The sequence below is a fragment of the Halyomorpha halys genome, unplaced genomic scaffold, assembly GCF_000696795.3.
Source record: "Halyomorpha halys isolate HHAL.00 unplaced genomic scaffold, Hhal_1.1 Scaffold595.1, whole genome shotgun sequence".
NCBI classification, from domain to species: Eukaryota; Metazoa; Arthropoda; class Insecta; order Hemiptera; family Pentatomidae; genus Halyomorpha; species Halyomorpha halys.
The window spans coordinates 135,253-152,431 of record NW_027112496.1 but is presented as its reverse complement, the minus strand read 5'-3'; the positions used below and the strand labels follow the sequence as shown (position 1 = coordinate 152,431).

General features: G+C 28.8%; 1 protein-coding gene across 1 annotated transcript in view; it reads left to right on the top strand.

Annotated features, from left to right (window-relative positions):
- The first annotated feature begins 487 nt into the window (after window positions 1-487).
- The window catches only part of LOC106684623 (deubiquitinating protein VCPIP1), a 20,733-nt gene continuing 4,041 nt past the window's right edge, over window positions 488-17,179 (top strand). Inside the window, exons 1-12 of the mRNA XM_014426811.2 lie at window positions 488-655; window positions 1,122-1,343; window positions 5,397-5,512; window positions 5,603-5,749; window positions 7,948-8,095; window positions 8,846-9,041; window positions 10,159-10,290; window positions 12,229-12,339; window positions 12,735-12,865; window positions 14,345-14,587; window positions 16,462-16,547; window positions 16,775-16,928. Coding sequence (XP_014282297.1) covers window positions 1,131-1,343; window positions 5,397-5,512; window positions 5,603-5,749; window positions 7,948-8,095; window positions 8,846-9,041; window positions 10,159-10,290; window positions 12,229-12,339; window positions 12,735-12,865; window positions 14,345-14,587; window positions 16,462-16,547; window positions 16,775-16,928 — 1,677 coding nt within the window. The 5' untranslated portion in view covers window positions 488-655; window positions 1,122-1,130. The remainder of the gene's footprint in view (window positions 656-1,121; window positions 1,344-5,396; window positions 5,513-5,602; window positions 5,750-7,947; window positions 8,096-8,845; window positions 9,042-10,158; window positions 10,291-12,228; window positions 12,340-12,734; window positions 12,866-14,344; window positions 14,588-16,461; window positions 16,548-16,774; window positions 16,929-17,179) is intronic.

Genomic DNA, 17,179 nt, shown 5'->3' with positions numbered 1-17,179 from the left:
CAGATGAACGGAGATAAAAGTTTAATAAACACCTTTTTTATTAAAAAGATTGAAGAACTAAATTTAATATAATTCATTGATTTCGTTTATCAATCTTTGATGTTACCTCACCTCATTTTATTGACATTCTTACTTTTACTAAGACTTCTAAAAATGTTTATATATTTATTAAGAGTTGAAACTTGATTCAGTGATCAATAAAATAAATTATAATACGACCACCAACACCGAAACAATTATTTAAATAGGTGGAAAAATGTATGCTTAAACATAAACCACAGTCTACTAATAATAATAACTTTAATTTAACAAAAAAAACCTAATGAACATAAAATAGTTACTACAGTAGTGGAATATTCGTTTGCCGTGATCTTCTATTACTATTTAGAAGGAGCATTAACTTTAATTCAAGTGAATCTTTTAGTTTAAATTAGCTCTTTGTTGTTAAATGAATAAGTAGATCCAGTCATCAGTGGACTGGTTGCTAACCCATGAAGAACAGCTGATTAAGACATTGTTTAGTTTCCCCATGTTGGTTCCTTTCAAAATAGTTTATTTTTTATTTTTGGAACAACCAAGTTTTCGTGAAATGTAATGTAATTTACGTTTATTTATTGCATTCACAAGAAGTTCCAGGTCATGCTTTGTTTCAAGTGTTAGTTCTTTTTATTGATCTACGCTGTCATCAGAATCATTGCTTATGAAAACAATAGGGGTTAATCCTTTAACAAACGTCCTTTCGTGTTAAAGTTTCACTCTGAGGACCTAATCGAATTGAATCTTTGTTAAAAAATTCTAATGCAATTATTATGATGATTTTAAACCTTTCAAATCCTACTTTTCATTGTAGGATATAACATCTCCTTTCTGATCATTATTAATGTCTGGTTTTGTCACTTCAGTCTCCCATTTTGAATGATTCTTTGGTTATATCCGTATCGAAATGTTAAAATACCCTATGATTGCTTGTCTGGCCATTTTTGATTTTTCTTTTTTATTTATTACTTTTAGTTTTTGTTACCATCTTACCTTAACCTTTACCAATTGATTTTTTTTTTTTTAATTATCCCATTAACAATCACTATCCTCCTTCATCTTTTAAGTGTTTTATGTGTTACTAGGTGGGAAAAATGTGGAAAGGTGTATGCTTAGATGAATTTTGTCAACAGACTTTAGTTTTTCCAGAATGTTTGGCTTATGTTACTTGTCATTTTTGTGGTCAAACACATCCTACCACATCTTTACTTATGCGTGCCCCAATCGATTTGAGTCTTGAAGAGAACCAACATTTATTGAAATGCTCTGTTGATAAGTTTAATCACCCACCTAAGGGACCTGACCTTGTAAGTTATTTGTTTTATTTTTTATGTATATGCACCAGTTTAAATTTTGCACATAGCAATGCAGTGAAATTTCTTTAATTTCATTTTTAATATTGTATTTTTAACATTTTCTATTTAAACACGTAAATCCTAAAAATGAGTGATAATTGGAATTTACCTTATGTTCATTTATCAACATATACTTGACTGTAGATCATGAAAAATTGCCATATTTACTAGTTTCTAATAATTTTTCATTCATTTTATAACCTTATTTGTATATAAAATAGTTATTGTCAAAGTTTGAGCTGTTGTTTTTTTTTAAATTAGTATTTATTTAAAGGTTTCTAAAATGTAGACAATATAGCACTGATTGACGCAATGTTTATTTATGTTATGTTGTTCATTTGGTTTTGTGTAATGGCCTAAAAATTTCCTTGGTCACACACCCCATTATGTTATACTTACTGTGTTGAATCAAGCAGATGTAGACTTTGTGTAATTATCTTTGGTATGACTGTTACACAGATATATTATTGTTTATAGTTTCATAATGTTAATGATATAGAGTTTAATGTTATATTTTTTAAACACTATCTTAATTGACTAGTTCATAATAAACCCATTGTTGATTTTCCTTAAATTCTACAATTAAGGAGAATGATATTTGGCTTTTTTTTGTGATATTATAAAATTAAAGTATGTATATTTTCGAGTTCAACCGTAAACAAATTTCAGTTGTTTACTCAACTTTTTATGAATGAATTATTAGTCCTTGAGACATTCCTCTTTGTTTTAATCGTTATATTGAAGTTAGCTTACCATGATTTAATGCTAATGTCATAACTGCCTATGTTCCGTTCATAATATATCCTTTAAAATGGGTGAATTTACTTTGCTTTTTTCTTCATCATCATTATTTGTATTGTGTCTACATCTACTGGCATTGCCAACGAATATTCACAAAAAGTTACATTAAAGGTAGTAAAGTGGGATATATTGAATGATTGTTGTATTTTATAACTATTTTTAATGCCTATTATATGATGTTAACTGACATCGAGGATTTTTATGGATCCTCATAACAACCATATTGTCAAATGAATAAAATCTTCAGGTCTGGAAATATGATTGCTTTATAAGAAACATGAAAATGGAGTATTGTGATAAAACAGGATAAAGAATATAAATAGTTAGGTTGTAATGGTAATTATAAGAAAATCATTAACAGCACAGCTTACTCTATGAGGTGTCATTTTTGTTTGATAAGTGATTTTGTTACTTCATTAATGCTTCAAAACTGCGACAATGATGACAGGAGAAAGGGTATAAAGAAAAAAGTTAAGATCAATGAAAGGCATTTCTTTAACATTGTATTGATTCAAAACAAAGTTTTAACACCCTAACTCAATTTGGAGGATGCCAAACATTTTGCCATGACTCAATTTAGACTGAAATACTCACTTGTATGGTATTTTTCTTCCCAGAAAACAACCCTGCATACTGATTCAAGAGATCATTGGAACCAAAGGGAAACTGGAAGCTTCCGAATGTAGAGTGGGAGGATTGAAATATGCACAACCGACGTCTTTGTATTCCCTAAAACCCACCACTTATAAAAAGAGATATATAGTGCTCCCTCACACTCTTCCAATGACCACTTTTATAGTGATAAAATTAATTACTTTAAAAGAAAATACGATTAAAATAGTTAATCTTACAAGGTGTATATTGCATTTAAGATGAGTTTGCTTGTAGGAGGGAGAACTTGTTTCTTTAGGTTATCCTTTATCTTTGACTGGGACTGTTTCTTAGTGATTCTTGTTTTACTTTGTTGGCAAATCTGTTCTGATTTGCTATTTAAGAATGCATCATCATCCAAAAAGTCATTTTTGAAATTTGATAATCATTGTGTTCAAAAAAAAAAAAAATCTCTTTTTAAGTTTATTACTTTATGTAATATGTCTTTATTTCCACTGAAATTAATTTTCTCTTATTTTTGTAAAATGTTCCGCAAGGACGGTAGTGTTTTATCATATATATATATAAATTAAACATTTGTCTACGAATGGCTTCTTTATCAAAGCTGTCAATGTTAATTTTTGGGCTGTTTCCTGGCTGGAGTTTCAAAATGAGTTTTATCACCTCTCTCTAGAGCTTCACCATCTTTTATAATTTTCCTCAAAGGGTGTTTTGAGATACCTCGAGCTTGGGAAACTCTTTTCATAACAGTGGAAACATGGATTGGACCACTCTCAGCCTCTGTTTTCTTGAATTTAAATAGGTTCATAATCATGTTTTTGATTTGAGAGTGGATAGTTTTCCCCCTAACCAGTTTACTTGACTTGGTAAGCTTATAATATTGTGATATTAATGAAAAATGGTTTTGAAAAACTGAAACAAGGAATTTCTATTTGTAAAGTTGCAGACATACATTGAGGAAAGGTTAGGAAGTCCAGTCAAATGAGTAGGTCTGTTCCAACAACTACTTCTGACTATCCAGAACTGTATGGAACATGTACAGTACAGGATTTTGGAAGGAAAAATATGTTCTGCGCATACTCCGGACAGTCAGAAGTGGTTGTTGGAACAGACCTAAGACAAAAGATTAGGGGGTTAGTAGGAGAATAATTTGTCATTGTGCATCTCCCCCCTCCCTTTACCCATGGGCAAATTCATTTTAGATGCACTATACTATATTATATATACATACACACACACATACATATAATAGACATTAATCTAAATTAAGGAGTATCTACATCAAAATATTATCTGTAATATTTTTGTTAAAAAATATATTAGTATCTTGATGCCTACTGTTTACAGCGGTCAATGTTGAAATGTCATTAATATATCTATTTGTAACAAAAATGTTTAAATCATTTAAGTATCACCAGTTTACATTGGTCAATAGTGAAATATCTTAACTTCCTGCTTTTATTATCAAAGAAATACATTGAAATATAAAAGTGTTTTCATACAATTAGTTCATACTTATTATTAAAATAAGGTAGGGATTACTAAATGTTAAATGATACATAACCACCCCATATTTTTCTTAACTAAATCTGTACAGTACTATAAAAACAAATACACTCTTATGAAATGAATCATGTTATTCTTATGAATAACTTAAACTGAAGTTACCAGAGAAGCATGGGAACATTCATAAATTCAATTTATTTATGCGTTTTTTATCACTCTCTATTACCTTCCTCGACTTTACATGTTAAATATTCCTTTTTTTTAAATTTTAAGCTTTCCGACTCTAGAGAAAAGTATTTCTTCTTTAGTCAATTACCAAATTCTTTCATTGTTTATATTATCCATTTTTCTTTACCACTAACAATTTGAGATGGCTAACTACTTCAAATAAAGAAAATTAAAGGTATTTTAGAGGAAGCAATTTAGGAAATTTGACCAAACTTTTTTAATGAGGATAAGACCTAATTGATATTAAATTCCATTCAATTATACATTAGTGTAATGAGTTAAAACTGTTGGAGCTATTTTTGGAAAATGTCAAAAGTTTAAATCAGTTATATTAAGTTGCTCTTCTGGTAAATTGGTTTAAACAAAAACATTGCTGTAACATCCCATGCATATACCTATCTTAAATGTGTAATTTCAGCTTTATGCAACTTTTATTTTCAGAGCTAGGCTATTCATGCTAGATTTGGTTATTTGAACTCGGGGAACCATACAATATGTATTTCCACTGGAAACACAGATTCACAATTGAAATGTTTCCCCATTTATATATGTTTCATATTTAGGTCAGCTATCATTACCGATGTTATTGGTGTTAGTTATTTGGGTGGATTCTCTAAGATGAATCCACCCCCGGCACTAAATGGTCTTGACTTGCCACTGAGTGTTTGTAAAGGAAAAGAAGGAAAAAACATTTCAGGTTTCTCATTGGGGTATTCACTTAAATTATTGGGAAATTTCTGTTAGAACATCCTTTATTAGTCAGTGAATAGGATTGATATTTTGTGGTAGATAAGTTTGTAAGTTAAATAATTTTAAATTAATCATTAAGCTAAATTTTAATATGTTATTTTTTCCTAGGTTAAAGTGATGGGTCTATCTCATTATCATGAAAAATTAATATCTCCTCTATTGTCCACCTATGGTATGGATAAACACACTGGTAAAGCTGTTCTTCTTAGGTTATTAACGGGCAGGTATGAATTATAAATAAATATATATATATCATTAATTGTATAATTATATTAGTATAGTACGATTCAATTTTTGTAATTTGTTTGTTTTAGAGCAAATCTTGACTGCAGTGTGTTCTCTGACCGGTCATTTATAATAGAACCTCATCAAGTTGACATATGTGGTTTTGGGAAAGATAGATCTGCCAATGAATACCTTGCTGAAACTCTTAGCACTCTTTTGCCATTCAATAATAATCAGTAAGTTTTGTATCTAGTGAATTCATTTGTTTTACTGTTCTATTTTAGTTGCCCTAGGAAAGTTAAGGTTTAGCATGTTCTGCCAGGAAGTTTTGCTGCTATTCCTTATCTATGGCATCAATGCAGTTTAACACCTTTTTTTTTTTTAGTAGCTGCCTGTTTTATGTTTTGAGTGGAGGTTAATTAAGGTTTCAGTTTGAAGTTTTGATTTAGAAATTGTATTGATTCTGTTAAAAGTAAAATTCAATCTTACATGTATTTCTAATGAAGAACAACAATGATATTTATTAAGGAAAAGAAGTAATTTTCCGTAATGCCCGGATTCGTACCCCATATTTGTCATGTGCAATATATTTCTTAAACAGCGAATTGAGTATCTTAACAAATGAATATAAAATGGTGCAATTAGCCAAAACTGGATATCAGTTGTTTTAAGCAAGTAAAAAAAAAAAAAAAATGATAAATGAAATAAATGTTAGAGATGAAATTTCAGATTAAAATCATTGGTTCAATTTTATTAAATCAAAAAATAACAAAACATTATTTTTTTTCTTAGAATGTTCTTTTTTTTATTTCTCAATTTTCCGTCTACCCTTCTAATTTTTTTTTTTTTAGAAGCATCTATTCTGATACATAGCTGAATGTAATCAGGGTAATTTTTATGTTTTATGTAATTTATGTTAAGGCCTAATTTTTTTAAAGATAATTGGATAATATGACAGAAAAAGTTTAAGAAATAATGGATAGTACAATGTTAAATAATAATCTCACTTTCATTAACATCTTAGGTTAATATAATCTCACTTAAATAATAATAATAATCAGTTAAATAATAATCTCACTTTCATTAACATCTTAGGTTAATATAATCTCACTTAAATAATAATAATAATCAGTTAAATAATAATCTCACTTTCATTAACATCTTAGGTTTTTTTTTTTTTGAAACTGGACTTAAAACATATTCAGGAAACAAGTTTATTGATTGAGAAATTTTGAAGTTATCAAATCAGTTTAAAGACAACTTGTACATAAGTCAAGTAGGAGAAAATAAAATAAAGAATTGGTGATCTTTGGGAGCAGTGGCATGCACAAACCCCAGCGTACTACCCCACTGCTCCCGCACCCTGTATGCCAGAAATGGCAAGGGAGGGGGATAAAAAAAAAATAGGAGAAAACAATTTTCTAAATAAAAATTTAGGACTCTATATTCTGGAAAATATTAATAAACTTTTAATTGGGAATTATGCAGTTCTCAGTGACATTGGCTACAACCCAATAATTTTAAGAGGAAATAAATTTGTTCCTTTCAGGTTTATTGTTGATGTTGAAAGATCATTTTAGAATTTTAAAAAAATATTTTAAATGACAAAATATTAGATACTTTTGTTATATGTTTAAATTTTAGCAGTCTAGTAAAATTTTACTGTGTGTTAAGTGTTTTTTACTGCATAGTTTATGTTGTTTATTTTTTATTGCATAATATACAGTAGATTTTGTCAGTGTTTAACTGCTTTTAAATCGTGGCTCTGGTTATAACATTTGGATAGATCAATTGGTTTGTCACCATTGGCCAACAACTCAATGATTTCTTATAGTGTTATTGTACATATGCTGCATAAGCAGAACGAATATTATTATGTACCTCCTGGAGCTATTCATTGTACAGTAACTAACTGCTCCATTCCTATAAGTTGTAGTGTGATTTTGTGTAGCTTAAAGCCTTCCTCAATAAACGGTTTATCCAACACAGATTTTCAAATTAGACTAGTAGTTCTTTAGATTTGTGCATTCTAACAAACTCTTTAGCATTGTATAATTGTGTTGATAACTGTTTTGGGAAGGGTTTTGTTTGCTCCAATATCCTGAAGGGACTCTTCCTTCTGAGTCCCGACTTACTCCTGACTGCAGCTATCATTGATCATCGGCCTTTTAGTTTAATCTTTAGCATACCTTGGACCAATATTAATCGGTTTTGTAATATGATGAAGAACTGATTGTACTATAAAAGTATTACACATCTTACTCTTATTCTTAAATTAATATTTTTACTTGATTGGTGTTTCATTTCATTCTACTTTTATTGTTGGTATTAATACCTGTAATGTCTGTAAGTATCATAAAGTTATTTCATACTTTGATTAATATAAACAATTTATTAATGAAAGAAGTTCAATTTCCTTTTTGTTATGTTTTAGAAATAACTTAGTTGCCCTTCATGTTGATGGAGATGGTCACTGCCTGGTGCATGCTATATCACGTGCAGTGATGGGTAGGGAACTCTTCTGGCATCCACTCCGAGTCGGGCTCAAACAACATTTTAATACTAATCTTGAAAAATATAAGGTGAACTGGTTTTTAATGTGTTGTTCTTAGTTGTTATTCATAATTGTTATGGATTTTTTATAAATATTTATTACACTCATATCACTGTTCTACAAAATAATGATGCTACTGTTAAATTGATTTTATAGTGTTGGCAGGCTCAAAAGTGCATTTACTGGATTACTAGACTACTTTGTAAATCAGCATAATTTTATTCACTAAGTTCCTCCCAGGGAAATTTTTTAAGTACAATTATTTTTATTTACTAACATCTAGAAATGGTGACCACTATAAAATCAATTTGACAGTTGTTTCATTTTACCTTGACCATATAAATTTATGGTTCTGTTCCAAAAAATGTCACTACTGCCACCTACTTTTTTTTCTTTTTTTTTTGTATGTATATATTTCCTAAAATCATTAGTTTAATTCTTTCTTGATTGTGTTGACGGGATTGTTGTTAAATATAAGTTTATAAGTAAACATCAATATTTTGATTCACATTATCATACATAAAATATTTTTTCTTAATGCATAAAATACATTTTTTTTATGTTAGACATACTGGTGATAATAATTGATATATATATTTTCTTGTTATGTTGTTTAAAATTGTTATAAGATTGATCAGTGTACTATGTTTACAAACACCCCAATATAGTGTAATAATTTATCATGAGTATTTTTGATTACTCACCATTAAGCATTATACATTTTTTTTCATTTAAAATATAAAATTGTATTTAATTTTCTTTAAATTTTGATTGACAGTCAGTCCTCGGCAGTTGGATCAGTAACCAGGAATGGGGAAATATTATAGAAGAATGTGATCCGACCTACTCTCCTCCTGACGGAAGTATGGTTGGGCTTAGGAACATTCATGTTTTTGGTCTGGCTAATTTACTTCGGCGGCCAATTATTCTAATCGATTGCTTACAAGGAATGAAAGCTTCTGCAGATTATGCTGGTATTGTTAGTTTAAAATAATGATTAATATTGCAATTTTCTGTTGTTTTTTTTGTTCTAATTGAAACTAAGCCACTGTTTAAAATAGAAGATTAATTAATTTTATTCAATCTTCAATCAGTAATAATGCAGATTAATGTTAGCCCATATATATTAGATTTTACTTTTCAACTTGCCAAAAATTCTTTGGTGATATTGAGTAGGATTGTTAAAATTATTAATTGATACAGGATAAAAACTGAACTAATGTTTTCTTAACTTGACTAACCAAAGATGTCACTCACAAAGACATCAAATCCTTTGATATTTTCTACCTTCATGTAGCCAATCAAGTATTAATAATATTTTTTGAAGGATGTTATTAAATTCCATATTGGTTCTTGATTTGTTTTCAGATTGATCATTTTTCTATTTGTTTTATTTTGTATTTCTTGAATTTAGTATTGTGACCTTGTCACTGTCTCAGAATTACTATTATGACCTTGTCACTGTCTCAGAATTAGTTTTATGACCTTGTCACTGTCTCAGAATTAGTATTATGACCTTGTCACTGTCTCAGAATTAGTATTATGACCTTGTCACTGTCTCAGAATTAGTATTATGACCTTGTCACTGTCTCAGAATTAGTTTTATGACCTTGTCACTGTCTCAGAATTAGTATTATGACCTTGTCACTGTCTCAGAATTAGTATTATGACCTTGTCACTGTCTCAGAATTAGTTTTATTACCTGGTCACTGTCTCAGAATTAGTATTATGACCTTGTCACTCTCAGAATTAGTATTATGACCTTGTCACTGTCTCAGAATAAAGTACAGAGTAATACTACTAGTCTTTTACTTGGTGTAATTTTGTTGATTTGTACAATGCCAATGATATACTTTTTCATTCCTATTATATCACTAATTGTTGTCCACATTATATTATAATAAGTATTAGAGCTTATACTTTATATACTTGTTTTTATGAATTAATACTCTTAGGCTTCATATTCTAACATTTACTCATACGTTTCATATTGAAACAGCTCCTGGTGTTTATTCCTTTTATATTGTCAATGTTCATTCATTTATATTTTTTCATTCTATACAACATGATAAATTTGGTTAATTTTTTCAGCCATATTCCTACCTGGTCTAAACCCACCAATGGCTTGTCGAGACAAATCAGGACGCCTGAATACACCTTTAATATTGGCCTGGTCATCCTCAGCTAGAAACCATTATGTTCCTGTTGTGCCAATTAGAAATGGTAATTAATTTTACAAAATATTATTTAGTTTATTGTACCTATACACAGGATGATAGCATAATGAAAACATCAGTTATTTATATAAGAAATGCAATTTTTTATATAAATAAAAGACAACTTAAAATTTAAACATTAAAGTATACAATATAAAATCTTCATTAATTTCATAAATACTTGGTTGTTGGATATTTGAATTTCAATTTCAATTGAAGTTCACTGCTTTTTAAGATGACCTACATTTAATGATTTTTCATCATTATTTTCGACTTCATAACTTCACAAATTCACTTGAAATAGATTTATATATTTTAGTTTAAACATTATTTCATTTAATTTAATTTAATAATCACTATAAAATAATTCACTATTTATTTATATTGTCTTAATTATCCTGTTTGCAATTTAGTGATTTTTATAATTATTAAATAACACTTTCATTGAGATTTGAACTGAAATAATTTTCTCTGGTGATATCGAGAAACGTATATATATATATATATATATATATATATGTATCAATCGCTTAATGTGTGTGTATTCTATATAACTAAAACATTTGTATTTATATAAATATATACTTGAAATAGAGAATTTTAATTTCTTAATATTTCATCAGAAAAAGAGATATAAATATAAATACATTTATACTGGTTCATTCCACAATTTCTGGCATCTATAGAATTGACCTGTGACTTTAGTAGAGTTCAGATCAAGAAAGGAAAGGGGAATTTTTATGGAAATCGCTTATTCTATTATTCTAACAGATAAGGAAAAATAGAGGGTAAAGAGGGATTGACACAGAGCTGATGGATGAGGTTCAGCTTAGTTGAGAAGAAATGAAAGTCAATTTACAATTTTTGCCTTTCGAGAGAGAAAAAGAGTAGGTTGGTGCTAGATGAAGAATAAGCCTGTCTGTTGGTGCAAACAGACAGATCATGATTCTACCATTGGACTGGCCTGATTGAGCCGTGTACCCATCTGGCAAGGTCCTTTGGTTGATCCTCTATTAAATGTATACAATAGTGTGTTTTTCTCAAATACACTGCTAGGTGGTGCTAGTGTCATAGAACATTACCTAGGTATCAGTCTCAATTTTATCGTTAAAGTAATGAGAGCTATGGAGGTAAGCAACCTCTCAATCAGCTACTAGCTGTTGCTCTAGTTTATCCTACCAGTCATCACTAACTAATTGAACAGTGAACAGGTAACCTTCGTGTGGGTTACTCTTTGATACTTATAAGTTTTATGGACAACATATGTTTATTAGTTTCGTATAAATGGTGTTAGCTATCTGTTAAACCTCAATATTATACCAAAGGTAGTAAAAGGTAAGACCCAATGCGAATTACTTTTCTTTTTCACAGTAATGCACTTATTAATTCACTTTTTCTTTCTGTTTTAGAGGGATCGGAAAAAAAAAAAAATAAACTTCAATTAGGTGAACTTAAAGGGAATTTATCTTGAAGTTTTTTTTTTTTTATTTGATTAATTTTTCTATTTCCGGTCATTTCGTAAGAGTATACCAGAATAAATAGTGATTTTTGGTTACTAAAGATGATTTTATATGTTCACAGTTTTTTAAAATGTTGAATTACATTAATTAATTAAGGGATCGCTTTTTTATTTTGTATTACAGGTTATTTAATTCATACAAATAAGTTCTTATAAACATAGCCAGGAAACAGGATTAAGTGAAGTTTTTTTTTCAGCGTTTTGGTTAGTAGAGTTCTTGCAGTATAATTACTTTGAGTGAACTCAGTGTTATGCAAAAATTTACATTTTCTAAAGATGTCTTTACAATTCATCAATTAATATATCTTAAATTAATAACATATCAGTATATCGGTATTGTCCATGGAAATGCCTACTGAATAAAAATGCAGTTTTTTTCTTTTTTAGTTTTGAATATAAATTTTTATAACAAAAAAATAATTTCAGATAATCAACTGCCCAGGATACACCGGAGCTTCTTACCTGAAGTTTGGGGCTTTCCTCAGTCTCTTACGGATACTTACATACATTTTGATGAACAAAATTGTTTTACTTTAGGTAATTATTAGCTTTTATTTAAACATTTTTATGACAATGATTCACTTATTTTATGTATACTTATACTTAAATTTTACTTTTTTGTTCATATTGAAGCATTTCTTAAATTTACTGATGAGTATCTTGGACTTAAAAATGGTAAAGAAGCACATTGAGAAGTTATAGAGTCTCACTTTGGTCTTAGTAGGCTGAGAAGTGATTATAACTATAATTTCTCGATCTAATGACTGTAACTGAGTTTTTTTCAGGATTGTGATATTAAATATTCATTGTAGATATGAAGATTTCTGCAAACAGTATTATTTTCTAGGACTATATTGAAGATTCAATACATTTATTTTATTATTATTTGAAATAGTTGATGCATTAATCTCATTATTATTATTTTTCCCCAGGAGGTGAAGGTCGTCTTCCGCAGCCTTACATCTTGAAATTAACGAGTGCCATGGATGAGTTATTCTGCTTAAAAAATGGTGTAACACCTCAGCTTATTGCTGATTTGTACCAGTTTGAGTTTCGAGGAAAGGTATAAACAACGGTTTGCTGTTTGATGATTGGTATTTCTACAAATATACCTTCTTTTTTTTTTTGTTAAATTAAAATCATATTCTGAATTCTTTTATTATAATTTACTTTGTTCTATTCATGAGCTTCAAAATTAAAGGCTTTATTTGTACTTGAATTTAAATAATCCAATTAATTATAGTATGGAAATTCTCATGATGATTTCAAACAGAAATCAAGGTAACGACTTAAAAGGAATTATCTTATTAAGGAAAGTAATGGTAAAATGGTAAGTTGATTTATCTGCTAACGAATACTAACTTAAATTTTTATTGGAAGTATAAACAAGTTTACCGATTACCAGAAATTGTCAGATTTATATTTATCGTCAGAAAGTCAGCTGTTGAAATCATTTAGTAATTTTGTCTTGCTGTTAAGGAAAATATCCCTAAGTATAGATGATTATTTCATGGCATCTGTTATTATTAAAAGAAGGATAAGCCCTTTTTTAATTGATCTTGTACTTACCCTAGTGCCAAGGATCCCAAAAATTACCCAAAGACTACTTTGGATCCTTGAGAATTACTCCACCTGCTTCTTCTAGGTTCCATATACCCCCTGAAGCTGTCATCCAAACATGACAAAGAAACTGTTTAAGAGCCTCCCAAAAAAAATAATAAGTAAATCATAGCCTATGAATATAAAGTACTTGAAATTCAAAATAAGTAATGTTATTATTGTTGCACTACAGCTTTGTTGTGTATTATAACTGCCAGTGAACAAAAGACTTAAAACTAGGACTGAATATCCTGTTGGATATGCTCTAAACAGAAGAAAACTGGTTAATTGTTATAAAATTAAGGTTGAGATACGTTATTTAGCCAAAGCCTGGTAAATCTATCTCTTTATTTTACTTCTCTGGATTTATTTTCTCTCCCAATAAGACTATTTGATGTATTGCTGTTTGTGGTACTTACAATATAGCAACTTTCCTTACAAGAAAAATCTTGATAACTTTTTTATCTCTACCTTTGGTATTTATTCTACATCAATGTATATGACTTTAACAGAATTAAAAAAGCAGGATATCATTTATCAACCATATGCATTTTATTGAACAGACTTTTTATAATAAATTTATGGTGACATTTTTACTTAATTTATTTATTCTCTAGGGTTATTCTATTCCCCAAGATTTTTCAATTGATCCTTTGCTGTTTGTGATTATTAGCTGAAAATGGAAAAAGTGCTCATGACGTATGTTTTCTATTTTTGTTAAGTATACAAACTTTATCTTTTTTTTTTTACTCCTCGACATACCCATGGATTGATTATATACATTATAGCAAGTTTTTAATCTGTATTGAAGAATCGACTGAGATATAGATTTAAAATTATGTAGCTAGCAATTTATTCTCACGGACTTTTACTTAAGTCCTGTGAATGATTGTGGTTGTAGTTAGCCCAGGGATGCGAAGATTGATGTGATGACTGATGGTAGGCTCGAGCGGGTGAGACAGCTCCCTGGTACGATAAACTTGAGGAAGTGATCCCCGCTTGTGTTACTGCTTTCCAAGAGGGCAGAGTCGTGCGTTGCCTCTATTGTGCCGCTCTCAACCTACTTCCAATAAGGGGACAATGGCTTCGAAATGGCGGTGTTCTCTACCAGGCGGCATCAAAAATGCATGGTTTCCTCACTGATGGATTGGAGTATGCTTTCAGAAACAACCTTTACATTTCTTCTGTAAGTATTAATTTAATCATCATTACTAATTAGTATTAATTATGGTGTGCATTTTTATAGAAGTTAATGATTGATATTTTAATTTCTATTGGAAGAAGATTGTTGACTGTATAAAGTAGATTATAGGAAGATAGTCTGGGTAGCGGTCAATAAAGTATCAAAATAGTAAAAGAAAACTATTTATTGCTAACAAGTTAACTATTCGGGTTAACAATAAATAGTTTAATTGACGATCACCCGGATTATCTATAATTTAATTTAATTTTCGCACAAAGAATGTAGAAAAGGAAACCACTGTTTTAGTTTTTGATCATGAGGTCAAACAATTATTATTCTCCTTCCCCTACTCATTACAGTATTGGCCATTGATTAAAATCCTAATTTGTGAATTTTTATTACCATTATTTTAGCATAAAACCTTTGTTTAAATCTTTAAAGTTCTTGTTTCAACAAATTAGAAAAAATAATTTAACATGATTGATTCCTTATTTAAAAAATAAGCAAAAAGTTACTTGACTTTTTTGGGTGCTTTCAATTAGTCGAAGGAAGGAGGAAGTTGGTACATTTTTCTCACTTTTTGAAAAAGGGGTGATGAAAATACATTTTTTTAAAAATTATTTTCATGTGTATTGGCTCCCTTTGATGAAAAGCCTTCATTACTTCAATTATGGTACTAGTTTTATCCACGATGACTAAAACCATTGTATGTGAAAGGGACCTTAATATTATTAGTATTATGTTAACTACTGGGTCAAGGTGTTATAAAAATATCCTATGTCCTATATCTGGATGCCTTACATGTTTATATTGTTAATATAAATATAATTGTTATTCTATCTTAATATTTCAACTGAAATTTTGAAATAAAATAATTGTTAAAATACAGGAAGTGCTGAAATATATGTCTCTACTTTGGTACCAATGTTAAGTATATATTATTAATTATTTTTTATAATTCATATGATGACTTATTTTTATAAACTATGAAGTAAATTTATTTATCATCATAAAAAAAAATAAATAAAACCTCTCTAATACCTGTGGGAATCGTATGATATAGAAAAATATTTTGTTACTAAAATTATCACATGATTTTTTTTTTAATTTATTTTATTCAGTAGATACTTTGTTAAAAATGTATTTTTGAGTACTAGACACAAATTTGCAGTTATATTTCAAAAATTGTTTGGCAAATTTGAGAGTCCATCAAAATTCTCTAAAAATAATGAGTTTCTTTTTTTTTTTTTAACTTGTACAACATTTAAAGTAATCCTATATTAAAATAAAAATTAAAATATTGTCAACAATGCATGTTCCTATAATATGTATGTACAATGTGCGGTTTTCACAATTGCTCAAATGCTATTTGATATTTTCTAGTTTTCAATTATATTACTAATATTCTAGAATCGATACTGTATAACTGTCATCAATTATTAAACATTTATCTAAAATTTGATCACCTGGTCACAAACTTTGGGTGGCTCAGATTTTCTTCTATCTTTAATATTTTAAATTGCTTGAGTCAGATTTCTGTAAAACCCTTCAAAGATAGAGATGATCTCTCATATTTACTGTAAAAAAAAATTGTTAGATAACTCCAGGTTTGTGTTCCAGCACTCCAAAAAACATAAAGTAAGGAAATAAAAACAATTACATGAGAACTTTTCTCTTAAAACTACTATTGACTTTTGGTGTATCAGTGATTTTATTTTGCCTTCCTTCCTTCGGGGTTTGTATTTATTTATAATTAATTGCACTGTCTCTAGTCCTATCTCTCATGATGTTTTTGGAAGTATGTAGTTTATTGATGTAATTAATTGCAATGAAGTTTAGTAAATTATTTTTTTTTAAATTAAGTTGTTTGATTTAAGTGTTTCAGTTTCAAGTATAATTCACAGTTAGATTTATTGGTTGTTCACAAAATCGACTCAAATTCTATCTGTCCCTTCTGTCAAGAGTAAGTATTATATTATTTTTTTCGTCCATTAAAGTCAGTTATAATTAATAACAGTGCACATTAAGAAACTTTTTTCCTTCTTTTTTCAATCTTTTGTTAATTTTCATTTTTTATAACTGTACTTAAATTTTTTAAAAATTAATTAGTCTCCTCTGATAAAGCTGCATGATTATATCTTTACTAATCATGAAAATAATTTGTAAATAGTCATTGGTTGTTTCATGAAGATGCTCTTTGAGAAAAGTTAAAGATGATGGCTCTGTTATATATGAAAATGGAGATCGAACTCTCATTCCTGTTTCCGATCCTTCAAAGACACGTTGTGGTTGTGGAGCTAAACATTTCTGGGGCAATAAGTATTATGACAATCCTCCTATACTTGTAAGTTTTTCCATCATTATTTGTTTGTTTTAATTTAAAAAATATAATGTTACAATATTTAATAACATAGACAAAATTTTAAGCAATTGTGGTTATGATTGATTAACTACTACATTACTTATTTAATTATGCAAATTCATATTTCTGGTATTCTATTATTTTATTTTCTAATCTTATCATTTTCCACTGTCATGTAATAGTGGGCATTTTAAATTTTAATGGTAAATTATGTTGTTTAATTTAACAAAATA